The sequence below is a fragment of the Hypomesus nipponensis genome, chromosome 23 (assembly GCF_054491055.1).
Source record: "Hypomesus nipponensis isolate SF chromosome 23, ASM5449105v1, whole genome shotgun sequence".
NCBI lineage: Eukaryota > Metazoa > Chordata > Actinopteri > Osmeriformes > Osmeridae > Hypomesus > Hypomesus nipponensis.
In genome coordinates, this window is record NC_140383.1 from 21,903,471 (window position 1) to 21,919,461 (window position 15,991).

General features: G+C 41.4%; 1 protein-coding gene across 1 annotated transcript; it reads right to left on the reverse strand.

The window, feature by feature from the left end:
* Window positions 1-11,415: 11,415 nt before the first annotated feature.
* Window positions 11,416-12,357, reverse strand: LOC146234889 (olfactory receptor 10J5-like). Its single transcript, XM_084689277.1, has one exon. The coding sequence runs from the start codon at window positions 12,355-12,357 to the stop codon at window positions 11,416-11,418; it is 942 nt and encodes a 313-aa protein (XP_084545403.1).
* Window positions 12,358-15,991: the final 3,634 nt, after the last annotated feature.

Genomic DNA, 15,991 nt, shown 5'->3' on the forward strand with positions numbered 1-15,991 from the left:
TCTAAGGGAACACCTGTCTATCTGTAAAATAAAATATACCTTGTCGTCTCTGTCACTGTTACGAACCTTGATTGTATTATTTACACTAAATAGTGTGACTAAATAAGATATCCCAAGCTAAATTAAACTGAACATTACATACAATAAAAAGGTTGCATTCTAGAAATACACAATAGTGTCCATACAGTATAGTGCATATTAAGTCTGCTGTGTAGTTCCATTAAATGTTCTCCCCTTGTGAAGGTCAGTGTCTCTCTCTAATCTTATATAAACATGAGCAGGTTGTTATGGGATTGAAGGTGTCCAATCAGTGATTTCCATTTAGATTATTAAGTTCGATGAGCTGTTTAGCATGACATAACCTGAAGAAGATGTGTTTGTACTCTGCTGTCCCTGTTGGATTGAGTTAATGCAGGCGTGTTGCTAGACAGAAAGCTCTATGAGGGCCCAGGCCTCTACGCATTATACGTACAGTTCTGTATATCAGCTTTGGTAGGGACATCAAACATTATTGCCCATTTTCATTTTTTTCATGTGATATGATACGTTGGACTCATTTTGTTATTATTTTTGAGTCAAAATAAGATGATCAGTTGGCCTATTGTAAAGAAATGTCCTTTAGTTTCGTAATGTTTTCTTAGCCTACCTCGATTCTGACTTGCGTGCCGACACCTGGACTGTTTGCTCACTGCAGTGGCTGTTACAGCAAGCACCAAAGAGAGCATGGATATGGAATTCTGTGGTCACACATAAGTTTGTGTTTTCGGTTAAACTGCCCCAGTAGAAAGGGTCTAGCGACGCACCTGAGCTAGTGTGACTTTGAGTTTGGTCAGTCAAATTAAAACGTTTACTCCCTGCTATGGCACCAGGTGGATTTTTCAAGATGGATGCCAATGCGTCAGTCGAAAATGGTTTCACTCACAGAAATGCATGAACTTGATGAATTTGAATGATATTGGTGTCGATTTCTGTTTTCTTGCATGTTGTTTCTAATTTTTCTACTTTCAATTTGATACGCGGGTTTTCTTTACATATGTGAGGTTGTCTCTTGCTGTGGTCAAGAGGTCATGCAGTGAGCTAGTGACAATACACATATAGATTGGAGAATGTGCACTTTAACCTGCGGAAAGGGCAACATGCAGAAAATTGTATAAACTATGAGCTATGACCACATCACTTGTGTGTTGTTTCTCCTGTGCCTTAAGTTGTGGAATGTGTACCGTTTAAGGACATGTTTTGGTGGTTACTATATTTGTTCGGTCCAGCTCATGTATATAATGTCCATCTCAGAGACATGTTTCTCACTCATGCCAACCACTCTGCCTGTCGTGATGACCTGATCCGAGCTGTTCGATTTAATAAACAAAGTCAACTCTTTCATTGTGGTGCTTTCCTTGGCCCATCCGCAGACAGAAAATCATCTAAATCAGTGAAAACTTGTCATTTTTGGGGGCTTTAGATCAATCTTTTTCTGCATTTTCGCTTGCCTGATGAGCAGTTTTTTGTGTTGTTGTGCATGATGGTAATTTCTAAATGTAAAGAACAGTATATAATAAGTGCATAGGGTGTAGGGTGTAGTAATAGAGGTAGTACTATGGAGCTATAAAGCTGACAAAAGTATCTGAATTTGAATGTGAAAGATCTGAATTATTTGTATGTCGAATTTCATAAAACTGAAATATTTTACTGTTGAATAAATAATATCTGAATTATTTGTATGCCGAATTTAACAAAACGGAATTATTTTGATCCAGAAATACACATTTCTAAAATTTAGATTATAGATTTTGCAGGAATTCAGATTCTTTAAATTCAGATTGCGTGAATTCAGATTCTTGAAATTCAGATTGCTGAAATTCAGATTCTTGAAATTCAGATAGCTGAAATTCAGATTGCTGAAATTCAGATAGCGGAAATTCTGATTTTGTCTGAACTAGGCCAAAGGTGAAACAGCTTGCCTTCACAGGGAAAAGTAGACGATTTCAGAACGACCAAATCTAGACATTCTCTGACCGAATTTTATCTCAGAACAAAAGCTAAGAGTTGCTCGTTGGAGGAAGACTATGGAGCAAGTGCTTATGAAATTTGTAAAAACTTGCGTCTTCTCCTCTGCCAAAACGAGTCCGATGAGGACTACAAAAGAATGTAGCTGAAAAACCTAGCCTTGAAGAGACCACCCAAAACACTATCGTATGTGTACTCATTTCATTTTGTGGACAAAAAGCCGACAGAGGAAATCCGCATCTTACTTTATGTTAGGGCTACGAAAGACCTCCACAGATTTAGTTGCAGTACTGCCAGGTAAGGTGGGATGCAAGTGTTCATATAGGATTTTTTGTGGATTAGTAGTGTCCTGGTCCAGCAACACATGAGCACCCAGCCGTTTCTATTTCACCTGACGATGAAACTAAAACCCAGGACCGGTGATGTGGGACTTTAAAGGCTTTGACAAGGCTCTATGTCTGCTTTAAGGTAGACAAGGTTGTGTCCCACCTCGCTTATTAAAACACGACCAACTTTATTGCTGTGGAGGTAGCTAGCTACTGATAAGACTCAAAGCTTTTCAGTTTATTCATCGCTTCACCGTACGTAGCAACAGAGTTAAATCCGAAGGCAGAGGTATGATCAAATAGTCCAGATTCAGGTGTAACAGGCTGTGTTCCCACATGTTTTATTTCGCATCAGAATTAGCTTACCGCAATCACTGTTTATGAGTGTAACCATGACACTCCCCGGCTACGGAAGTCGCGGCCATAATTCAGGAAATGGATCACGGGAGCTAGGAATAAGGTGGATAGCCTGTATATTTATGTTTCCGTTGTTTTCTTTTCTGTGTTGGAGTTCTTTTAAGAGCTTGATGGCATCAACATCCAGCCTGATATAAAATCATGAACTTCAATTGTGTCTCTTAATTATAATACCCACACAGAAAATCCAGGTTGAATCAGTGCTAGCTAGCCACTGTATTGCTAATAGCCAATTTTGGATGGTCAAGCATATTTTTCATTGTGTCCTTATTCCTATCAAAGTTAATGTTCAGCCTATAGGCTGTTAATTTCCTACGTGACATTTCAAATCGGTTATGGATAGTGAAATATTTGCTGTCTGAGAAATCGGACATAGTATTTAACAGCATAAAGAGTTAACAGGATATATCTGTAGTTCGGCCGGGTGTGATTTGATTCATCGTCCACACATCGTCTGGAAGTCAGTTTCGATCAAATGCCAACGATCTCCATACTACATCTTGCCGACGTATCTTCTACACATTGGGACGTATGTGTGCTATCCCAGATAGCCTACATATGTGTGATCTGGGTCTTCCTCCAACTAGCAACTCAGTTTGTTCTGAGGTAAAGTTCGGTCGTTCTGAAATCGTCGACTTTTTCCTGTGAAAGCAAGCTGTTTCAACTTTGGCCTAGTTCAGACAAAATCTGAATTTCCGCAATCTGAATTTCAGCAATCTGAATTAGTGCAGACAAAATCTGAATTTCAGCAATTTTAATTTCAAGAATCTGAATTCCTGCAATCTGGATTTCAAGAATCTGAATTCCTGCAATCTGGATTTCAAGAATCTGAATTCCTGCAATCTGAATTTCGGAAATGTGTATTTTTGGATCAAAATAATTCAGTTTTATTAAATTCGGCAAACAAATAATTCAGATATTATATATTCAACAGGCAAAATATTTCAGTTTTATGAAATTCGACGCACAAATATTTCAGATCTTTCATATTCAAATTCAGATACTTTTGTCAGCTTTGTAGTTCCATATAGTACCTGTGTTTCATCAGTCAGCCACATCCTCCGGATGCTCCTGGCACTGGTCCTCACTACTCACTAACTCAACTCTCATCTGAGGCTCCAAGAAGTTGCTAGTGCACGGCACGGCTCTGTGAGTGAGGGAGTATGCCCTGCTCCAGATGCAAAGTGCATAAAGTCAACAAACCTGATTGATCCATGAAGCCATTTTTCCAAAAGAGTGATTGTCGGCATTACCACTGCACTTTGTATTACCACTGCACACTGCAGACCCTGGTACTGACCTTCCGAGCAGTGAACGGGACTGCACCCGTCTACATCAAGTCTCTCCTGCAACCTTACACCCCCACCCGTCACCTACGGTCTTCTTCACACAACCTCCTGGTGGTCCCACCGCTCAAGACTGCCCGGTCCCAACACAAGCTCTTCTCCTGCCTGGCCCCCCAATGGTGGAACCAGCTCCCCACCTCCATCAAGGACACTGACTATCTCCCCACCTTCAAGAAAAGGCTCAAGACGGACTTGTTCAGGGAGTACAACGGCACTTAAGAATGTTTGGCTGGACTTGTTAGTTTCCTCCAGGATCACAATGACTCTTATTAAGTGACTCATTGCTCTTTTAGGTTAGATATAACGAAGCTAAGTCTTGTACTCGCTGTGAAATATTTTACTGTTGATTATTCTTCTACAGGTACAGTCCTGCACTTTTGTGGTCCATGTTGTTTTAATTTGTAACTTGTATAACTGCATGCTCTTATGGGTCTTCCCTTTTGGCACTTGTTTAGCTTTTTCACAATGTATGCTTCATGTTTTGGCTACTTGCAATGTCGTTGTTATGATCAGTGACCTACGCTCTTTTGTAAAGCTCTCTCTTGGAAGTAGCTTTGGATAAAAGCGTCTGCTAAATGAATAAATGTAAATGCACACTGGTGACATTTACTGCTGTGAAACTCAGCATGGGGTTCAATGCAGTAGCGGAGCCAGAGGGGTGGCACTGGACACCTCTGACATCTGATTGGCCACCCCGGGTGCCACCCCAAAATGTAATTCGCTGCTGGAAATTTGATGCTGATTGACATCTCATTTGACCTCTTGTTGAAAGAAGCATTTATTTTGCTGCGTTGCGGTGTGTTATTCAAATCGTAGAGACATGTTTGTTGCGAGATACAGAAGAATAGCTGTAGCTATGTAAGTTAATGTTAGAACTTCGACTCCAATAACAGACAAACTGAGACAGTCAGTAATTGTACTCCGATTTTACAGTTTTATTGTACTTGTGCGGCTTAAATTTTGAAGCAGTTGATTATCCGGTTTTAGAACAAAAAAGTGTGTCTCAAGATCAGACCATGCAGCAAATTTAATGCTCAACACTTGAACCGGGGCTTATTACTTGAAAGAGGAATTATTTAGGCTACCGTGTCGTTTCAGTTACACTATCATGGCTTCAGAGCTGCCAACTCTCACGGTTTCGCCGTGTGACACACGCATTTCACTCATTTCTCACGCCACACTTTGTATATCTCACGCTGAAAAGGCAACGCCAAACAAGTTGCCAAGCTAATGTTGTACATTAACGGACGACGCGCAGGTTAACCGAGTGAAGCAACATTAACGCGCAAACAGCCGTGCATGGCCGCGGGAACTAGGGTTGCTGAAGGTGCTGCAGCACTCCCTGACAGCACGAGAATTTTAAATGATATGACTTAAAAATCCACCACCGTGGCACAGCTCGGGAGCACCGGGAGAACAATAACGATGGAAAACCAGGCTAAGAAACCTAGGGTGGGGCTGAAAAATTAAGACACAAAAAAATCACCTTCATTAGACAAGGTTTTACCAATTGAAAAACGGTTATGTTTATTTTACATGAAGCTCAACTATTTTGCGCTCAAATAAAGGCCAAACATTTGAACTCCCAAACTCGCATCACATCGAACACAGAATATGCTTGCATTAGCAGGGCAGCTCTGGTGGGGGCCAGTTCTGGGGGGGCTACCAAATCTCACGCCAAGGTTTTCGGAAAGGTTGGCAGCCCTGTGGCTTGGAAATACACTGACTTGCTAAAGTAGGCAAATGGCTAGTAGAACATAACATTTAATAATAATTTATGTTAATCGAACAGCTGCAAGACCCAGTGAAATGTTATAGGCTAGCTATCTCTAGCAAAATAACGCTAGCATCGCTAACAACATTACTAATTCAACTTTGGTAGTGTAACCGAGCTCTTGGTAAGTTCGTTTTAGATCTAATTGTATACTGTATGATCCTGTGGACAAAAAGACATGGACGCAGTCTCTTTTCATAACTTGTATTTTACCACTGCTCTTCTTGACATCGCTATTCGAACAGGCCTCACTTATTTCACAAATGCTTTCACCATCAAGCCTACGGCAACTCCCGAGGGACAAAACAGCCTTGTCCGTTGTCACATAGAAAGGTCTGCTACAGTAGGCAATCCTCAGGATTTGCAAATTAGCTAAACCTATAGTATATCTAAAATAATTTTGTAGACATAACAATGGATTCTATCACTAAATGAGTGACTGGGCTTTATTGGCTTGGTTGGGCACAAACGTTTTATATTTTTCAAGTCCATTTCTGCTTGATTTCTGCTACCTGTCAAGTCAAAAAAAATATATTGGGTGTGTAAATTCACTTTGTTTTGTAAATAAACTATGCACTGTGTTATTTCTGTGACACAGAAATGCTATTATAAGTCCCTGGTGCTTGAGCTTTTTTTCCCTAAAAATATTTATGATGTTCCAGCACTGATAGACCCAGATTATGCTGTATATTAACAGTGTACCAAGACTCTGGACTATATGGACCCCCTGAAGTAGCCTTGGTCACCCCTTGGCCACCACATGTATAAAACTCTACTTCCGCCACTGGTTCAATGTCAGCTAAGGAGGAGTGCATCTCATACTTAGTGTCCCAAATGTGGCTTAACCTACCCCACCGACCTGATAAGTAACCGCACCTGAACTGATTAGAGGTGCCAGCACGGGAGAGCCGAGCCAAGGAGAATGGGGTTTCAAAGTTATCTGGATGGTGTACAGATCGCACGGGACTTAAATGACATTGGATGAACGATCGAGCTACGTGTAGGGCAGACATGAATGAACGTAGTTGCATCCCATAGAGGAAAGTGCCCATGATACAGGTTGGTAAAAGGATAAACCCTCGGCCCTGGTCATAAGAATGGCTTCACACACCAAATGTGAGACTGCATCATGGCAGACCAACTGGACCAAGTGTCGCCTCTGTCAAACAGAGAACAGCGAATGCCTAACATCTCCACTTGCAAAACCTGCCAGAAGGGTAGATGATGGATACAGCCTCTTAGGGAGGAATATTACTTTATTTCATGCAGTGAATGCGCCACCGAACAAGATGGACCCACGAAGGCTTGAAGACAGCAGTGGGATAGAGACAACCCAGAGGAAAACTCGAGCACAGTAGCATGCTAGTAGGCTTCTGTTCAGCAACACTAAGTTACAAAGCGCAGAAAAGAAAACGTCTCCTGCGACATATGAGGACAGCGGCAGCAGGAAAATACCACAAGCTAATGTCAGTAGCCAAACAGATAGAATGTTTCACATGTGAGGTGGGAGATCTGGATGACTTTAGACAAGCTATGACCATGAAACTGAACAAGAGAGTCAACAAGTTGACAAAGACTGAATGATGGAAAGCTGCTTGCCAAACTGAGTGCTGGAGATGTGGTGGCGCAGGAACTGAAGTACCACAGTGCATGCTTGGCTCGTCTCGACAACCGAGAACGAGCTCACCTGCGTGCTGAAGAGCTGAGGGAAGCAGGAAACTCTGAGGTAGGAAAGAGGGAACCATATCCAATTGCCTTCTCTGCACTGGTAACATACATCATTGAGACAAAATCTGCAAGTGACTACAAGCTGAACATCATGGACGTGATGTCCCACTGCCTTTAAGAAGGATGTACGGTCAATTCTTGCACAAGCAAGCAAATATGGAGAAGCCGTTCATCTTGCAAAGGCTCCTGGGATGTTAAGACGTGAAATGCTTCAGTACAAATCACAGTGGAATGGCACATTCCATGATGGGTGCCTAGAAGATGCTGTACCGTCATCACTGCTTCAGTTTGTTTGCATGATTGAGCATGGAGCAGACATCAATTCATAACTCCAACATGGAGCCTCAAAGGCTGACCTTGCTATGGCTCGGCTCTTTCAGTACAACTGTTTTGCCAAATACAAGGCCGAATCTCACGTCCACAGACATTCCAAGGACCGGGAGACACCATTTGTTTTATATGGGCATGTCTGTGTTTGCAAAAACAAGGAAGAGGCAGCTCATAGACGTGCTCCATGACAATGGACTCTGCAGCACCTATGATAGAGTCTTAGAATTCTCAGCCCAGCTTGGAGAAGCTGTTGTAGCTCAGTATGTGGATGAGTTGTCTGTCCACCAGTGTTGAGGAAACAGGTGTTCACAACATCTGCGGTCGACAACATTGACCACAACTCAACAGCGACTACAGCTCAAGAACCTCAAACCTCCAGCTGTGCCAAGCAAATTATACCTAGCACTACACTCAATCCAGTCACACCTGAAAGAAGAGTACAGGTGGCTACAAGAGGTGTCTGTCACTGAGAGTGTGGGTGATACTCTCAGTATCACATGGGCAGCCCACCATGCATCATAGAAGAGGAGCCAGCCTTTTGAAGTGAGCATGACATCACTGTTGCCTTTGATACGAGACCAGGCTCACTCAGTTGCAACAATAAAACATGCCATGGGGAAGATTCAAGGTACAGTGGCTTTCCTCAACCCAGGGCAGACCCCGGTCATAGCTGCTGACCAACCACTGTTTGCACTAGCAAAACAAATTCAGTGGCAGTGACCTGAGTATGAAGAGGACAAATTTGTTATCATGTTTGGGGGACATAGAGAAGGCTGCTCTTGGTTCCCTTGGAAAACTACTGGAACAGAGTGGCTGGACCAGTGCTATTGCTGAAGTAGCGGTGGCCTCATCTGGTACAGCTGAGTCATTCCTGACTGTGTCAAGTATCACCAGAACAAGATTGGCCACGGGTGTACACTGCAATTTCCTACATTTGTGGAACGCGATTTACATGTGTGAAACGGTTTTACATTTGTGGAACGTGTTTGAAAAAAAAACGACTAATATACTGAAAGCCCAGATGGAGTACTGAAGCAAAATGAATATTGAGCGGAAGTATGTAGGAGGGCAAGGGCAGAGCCAGGCTAGGTGGATGGTAGCACTAGAAGAGAAACTTTATCAAATTAACGCTACAGATTGTTTTTGTTTGCTGCTACCTAACATTTTAAATGTGAATGCGGCTCAGTCACCAAACGTGTGACCAGTCTTCTTCTGTGCGTTTTTCTTGACCAATGACTGTAAACAGAATGGACATGGTAACAGCCCCTCAAAAGTGAATCCAAAACATCTAGATCGCCCCCTGGTGGCTCGCTGCTGTATAGGTCATAAGTCCTGCCCCCTCCATGTTAGTGGATGAGCCAAACTAAAAATAAGTGCATGTCTAATCATTTTTTTCCAATGATTATTTATGTCATTTTATGTCATTATTATAAGGCTGATGTCTGTTACAGGGCTTAAAGTATTACGGTGCCGGATGTCCGGCGTGCGGCCATGAGAAAAAAAAAATCGGAACTTGCATGCGGTTTAATATGTTCGAGTCAATTGATTTCCCCTACCAATCATATGAGAGGGATGCAGCTATAACTAACGTTACAAACCTATCAGAAGCAGAGCAGGGCGGGTCCTGGCAACACAGTGTGAATGAGATCCATACGACATGTGAGCGTTGTCAGTGAAAGCATGGAGCGCAAAGCCTGGAGATGATGTCCTACCCGTAGATAAATTACTCAAAACTAAATGGCGCTGGGCGTGGATGGAAGAAGGTAGAGACGGCGAGCCTTTTGGCAGTTGGTGCAAGAAACTGAGAGAGCCTGGTGCTTGTTTCTGCACGTTTTGCTGGAGGAAGCTACTATATGCCAGCAGCGGTAAGAAAGTGCTTGCTCATCATGGAGCCGCTGCCCGTGCACTCAAACGGCTTCACCATCTAGAATAGGCCTATTTTCACGATCCAATGCTCCTCTTCCCCTGAATACTGAGGCCTTCAAATCTGGACCCCAAATTCCCCCCCTGTTTACAGTGTAGTTGGTTTGTTCCATTCTTTTTCTGTTGTGCACGCCCACTCCTTGGATTGAGTTGTCCACTTATCCCTACACACCTGTGTCTGGTTACCCATCAAGCTGGTCTGTATATATACCCCTGATTCCCTTATGTTCTTTGCAAAGTCTTGTGTTAGTTTACTGTCACATTCTGAGCGTTTATATGATTTCCTGTTTGGCCTCTTGTTGACAATCCTTGTTTCAGACTTCGTTCCCTCCTGTCTGATCCTTGTCGGTACCTTCGCTTCTCTACCTGCTTCTGGATTTTGACACCCTGCCTGAATACTGGATACGACTATCTTACTCCCTCTTGTACCTTTGCTAAATAAATCTGCGCTCTGCGCTTGGGTCTACTCCTGTCTCCTATGATGCGTTACACCTATATTTCTGAAAACCAAGTGAAAGGAATACTATACGTTACTAATAGCATAGATTTTTTGTTAAGTTCCCATTATATATCTGCTTCTTGATCGGACTTGCACCCCATTCTGCCAGTTTTCTAACTCCACTGCAATGCCTTGGCTCACATGCTCGCGACTGTTTGTCGCAAAGTATGACGTGTACAACCAGTTGCAAGCGTGCACGAGTCTCGGAGCTAGGAGCAAGGCGAGCCACTGTTCTGCACAAGACCGGACGAGCCGGAACTGGAAAGATGGTGCGGTCCGTTTCGCGCTCTAGCTTGCCTCACTGCGCCATTGAGCACTTTTCATAGAAATGAATGGGGACTCCATCTTGAAAGAGCAGGCTTGCTGTGTCTACTGTATATAAGTCTTTGGGCTAACGTCCACCAGGCTGTTTTCAACATTTTCCCTGTGGTGGTTTGTTGTTGTAGCGGTAAGTGTGTCAAGCCGTCATCAGGTTCTGCATTACTATTGGTTTTTGATTTGACTATTGTGGTAAGACAAGAACATCTTCTGCCAGAATTTAATACTAATGATTTCATTGAAATTGAGTAATTTGTCACTGGTTTAGTCTTTTGTTTTCAATGTAACGTTTTACAATGTGTATAGAAATGTAGGCATAAATAAAATGGATCCACAGGTGGTGGAACCCCTGAACCCCTGTTCACTTGCTAGACAGTAGCCTTGGTAATAAAACTTTACTCATGATGTAATGTAACTCATAATGTGATTTAATCATGTTTTCAAACCTGTTGAAAGAACAACTGACTACTATTGTTTGTTAATTTCAGTTCTTAAAAAGTGAAATAACAATTTAAAGCTCAGCATCTGAAGTGTCAGAAACATTGGTTACATAATGAGAATTCTAAAGTATGTTTAGAATAACAGGAGTGCACAACTCAACATAATACATCTTGAAACATGTAGCATCCACTCAATTAGAAAGTCCAACTTTGCAAATGTTTCGCATTTTATAGGATCATTTGATGTTCAAGATTTCCTTTTGCCTTTTTCTTCAAATCTCTGTGTCCTTGGGTATAAATTAGACACACTTCAACTTTTCTTCTGCAAACATGGATGCAATATTTGGTTACGAATTTGAGTCAGTGTCAGACCATAAATGAGGGGGTTAACTAATGGAGGAACAATAATCATTTCTACAGACAAGAAGTTCTGAAGATGTTGTGGTAAATCTGATGATCCGTATCGCATGTACATAACATCAAAAAGAGTAGCAATTATCACATTGAATAATGCAATGAAATGTGGGACACAAGTTCTCATGAACTTCCCTCTGTTCTCCAAGGACTTAAAACACGATCTGATTAGCCGCACATAACTGCCAACAATAAATATGCCAATAAATGTATAGAAGAAAATCATGATATATGCAGTTATATTAGTTGGTATGGTAGAAGTCATCCAACTGGTTGCAGCACATGAGAGTTTAACAACCATCCAAGTAGCACAATATAGTTTCTGTATGTGGGAGCCACACAACTTCAATCTGGAAGCAAATATTGTACCAGCCGATGAAAGACCCAAAGGAACAAGCCAGGAGAAAGAGACTAACTGAGCGACCCTCTGCCTGGTCATAACAGAGTGATACTCCAGAGGTCTGCAGATTGCTACATACCTGTCATATGCCATCGCTGATAACAGACAAATATCAATGCACACAGAAGAGTATATTACAAAAGCTTGAAACATACATGCCACATAAGAGATGACCTGCGCATGAGACAGCAGATCCAGAAGAAACTTTGGATAGAATCCTGCAGTCCCAAAAAGTCCATTGATGCACAAATTACAAAGCAAGGCATACATTGGCTCATGGAGGTTTCTATCCATGGTAATAATAACAATGACAGCAACATTTACCATAATAATAACACAGTAAAACAGTAAAGTGAGACAGAAGAAAGTTAGTTTGTAGTCTAGTATCTTATCAAACCCAGACAGAGTAAATTCTATGAGAGATGTCACATTTTCCATTATAAGGGGAAAACAAATCTGTAAAAAATTATCAAAAAGACATCCACTGTCCTCTCCCTCCCTTGATAGTCTTATTTACACTAAAAACACGACTAAATGAGATATCCCTAGCTATACGGACTAATACAGTCTAACACTAAAGATTACTAAAAGAAAAGAAAAATGTTTTCCAGACATTACACAAAAAGTATATATGTAATTACTCGATGAGCCTGTGCTGTAGCTTACAGAAGCACCCTCCTCTGTTCTCACTCCTTGCTGACTGTCAGTATACTTTCTCCCTACATGTATAAATACTTGACAACGTTGCTCTAGGATTCAAGGTGGCCAACCAATAATCTTCTTTAGATGATGTAAATTCATAGATAGATAACCTAATATTTGATGCAGTCATCTGTCCCTGTTGGATTGAGCAGATTAAGAGGTGGGCTGGTCAGTGTAGAAATTGTTTACACATGAAAATGTCTGTCCTTCACCACTGATCAGATAACAGTATTTAAAGATAATGATTACTTTATTACTTTTTCACTGTTTGGAATGCTCTGAATATAATAAACAATGTTTGATCGATACCCTGCTGTATTAAGCTCATGAGAACATAACCCTTCTTTGGTTATGTCCAGGAGAGAAATATGCCTATCTATGAATTATGTTGCTTGTATCATTGATAAACTGTCATTATGCGGTTTGCTCATGCCTTCATAAGTTAGTTATTTGTAAGGTGCGACTAGGAAATGCCTGTGATACTAATGTAGGTCAGAGGTCACAATATAACCAAAGTGTATAATGCCATGCAACTTTGAACGAGGAAGTAATAAAATAATAATTATCTTTGATTATTTTTAACTGATCAGTGGTTAAGGACAGACCTCTTCACACCCTGGGACAGAACAGCCAGGTGACTGATCTGGAACATCTATCTTTCGTGGAGAAAACTTTGATTGCAATATGAACACATTGATTTAGAGCTAGTGTTAGATCAAATTGGAGCTAAGATGACAGCTAACTTATCCAATCCTTCATGGTCAGTCACTCACGTAGTTGTAACGTTTTGATTTTGTGCTCGGAAACCTGTAGGTCATAGGCGATTTTACCGCGGGTGCAGGGGGTGCAATTGCATCCCCTACTATTGAGATGAAAACATTAACATTTTCAAATTAATGTAAAACAACTATGATTTTTTTTTAGAACATTTGAGTGATGTCAGAGTTGTATGTTCTATCATGGTTTGTTGTACTCTAATGGTTAATAAAAATACAAATAAGATCCAGTATTCATTTTGTGCTTTTTTTTGTAAGCAAAAAGAATCATTACCCTTTGCACCCCCAGTTTTAAAACCTAGAATTGGCTATGCTGTAGGCTATAACTGAACACTGTATGTTCTCGTGGCCCGCAAAACGTCTGTAATGTTAAAGCCAGGATCGGCGAGTTTTGCATACCAAGCAATTTTAGCTTGAGTTTGAAATTATTCAAATCAAATATCCTCTCACACAAGCTCCATTCATCCACTGGCTCACCACAAGGTTGTTTGCCCATTCCCAGATTCACAACTATTGAGGGGATTGAGATTGATTTTGTTGAGAATTATAAATATTTGGGTGCTTGAAAACAGGCTGTGCTTTAAGACCAACACAGATGCCATCTCTAAGAAGGTACAGCGACATCTCTATTTTCGGAGAAATGTAACTCTTTTAGATGTCTACCAAAATGATGACACTGTTTTATAGAATTTTTAGAGTCGGTGCTTACCTTTTGTGTTCTGTTGTGGTCTGGGAACCTGAATCTGGCCAATAAGAACAGGCTTGATCGGCTTGTCAGAGTGGCCAGTAGTCGTAGAAGTCAATGGGGTAAACCAAGATCAGCTCTCTGAGCGTTATGTTAGGCAGGTTGTGTAACGAATACTCTGTGGAGACTGAGGAGATGGTACAAGCGCAGAGCGCACACTTTATTACTTGGACAAAAAGGAGCAGGCAAAAGACAAAACCAAGGCCAGGCAGAGTTTGGTACACATGGAGGCAAGACAACAGGGAAAAGGTACCAGACGACAGGCAAGAAGGGTAATCCAGAGCAAACAAGGTCCACGGCAGGTCAAAAGGCTGGTGAAAAAACACAAGGTTAATGCACAAACGGTTTGGTACTGAAAGCTATCACTAACAACAATACGTCACAAAGCACCAAGGCCAGATGGGAGCCCTAAACAGGGAGTGCTTAATGGACAACAGGTGCTAGTACTCAGGTGAGTGTGTTCTAAGAGTGGAGTTGCGTTCAGGAGAGGTGGGTTGTGTGTGTGTTTGTGAAGGAGCTGCAGGTAGAGGGCAGGACTGAGCTGGAGGCCGATTGAGGGAAGACCGAACACATTGTAAGGAAGACCCAGGACATATTGGCTTGTACTGACCATCCTCTGAAGGGGGAGCTGTAGTTGGAGCTCTTGCCTTCAGGAAGAAGGTATAGAGCTCCCATACACAGAACAAAAAGATTTGGGCACTCTTTTGTTAGTTTTGCTATTGGCAGGCTACATCTGCATAAATGAATGGCACTAAGTATTCATTGACGGAACTTATTTCTGGGTTTCAACATGAAGTGATCCTGACTGTTTTTCGGACTCAGTTTTCGGTTCAGCTCATGAAAAATGGGGGCAAAAACAAAAGTGTACTACATTGTACTATAAGTAACTCACCACTGCAGAGCACTGTCTTCAAGAGCTGTTATATTGTGGTTGCTTTTATCTAGTTATGGGGTCAGATGGCTGAGCGGTTAGGGAATCGGGCTATTAGTCCAAAGATTGCTGGTTTGATTCCTGCCCATGAAAATGATATTGTGTCCTTGGGCAAGACACTTCACCCTACTTGCTTCGGGGGGAATGTCCCTGTACTTACTGTAAGTCGCCCTGGATAAGAGTGTCTACTAAATGTAAACGTAGTAAAGGGATTTGATCTTACAGCTCTTGTCATATGTGATGAAGAAATCCCCCGGGAGAGATTCAGCCCTAATGGTGTGACATGGTATGACTTTCAGACATATACCTAATGGTTACTGTAACTACTGTAGAAATAGTGTGTTTATAAATATTAATATGTTGCATTAACTAACAACCACATTTGTACATATTTGAAATACAAAATAAAAGCACAAAGGTTTTTGGAGAAAAAACTAGCAGCCCATGGCATATTTGTTGATACATTAAACACAATTCAAATATCTGAGGCCTGGTTTTAGGTTCTGGGTTCATTTGCATTTGATAAATGACACATTTTAGCAGAAATAAATAAGAGGAAAAACATGATAGTCTTCGAATTTACTGATGTTGACCGCTACAGTTGACAGTTACACATTGCAATAACATTGTAAAACCCTCTGTGAATCCAGGCTGTTTAAAATAGGGAATTAATATGTGAAAAACAAAATGTTTTGCATAACCTTCCCATGCTGATGAACTGAAACACACATGGTTAAATGAAACACAAAAAATGTGTAGCATGCCTTCATCTGGAAAATAGTACCTCTTTGACTGAAGCTAAGGGGTCGTTCTCTACAACCACTCAGGGTTCCTACTGCCCGCTGGTGCTTTTAGATGTGAAGGATGTGGTATGGGATTAACACTTGCATAAGGAACTATTATTTACATTTCACTCTA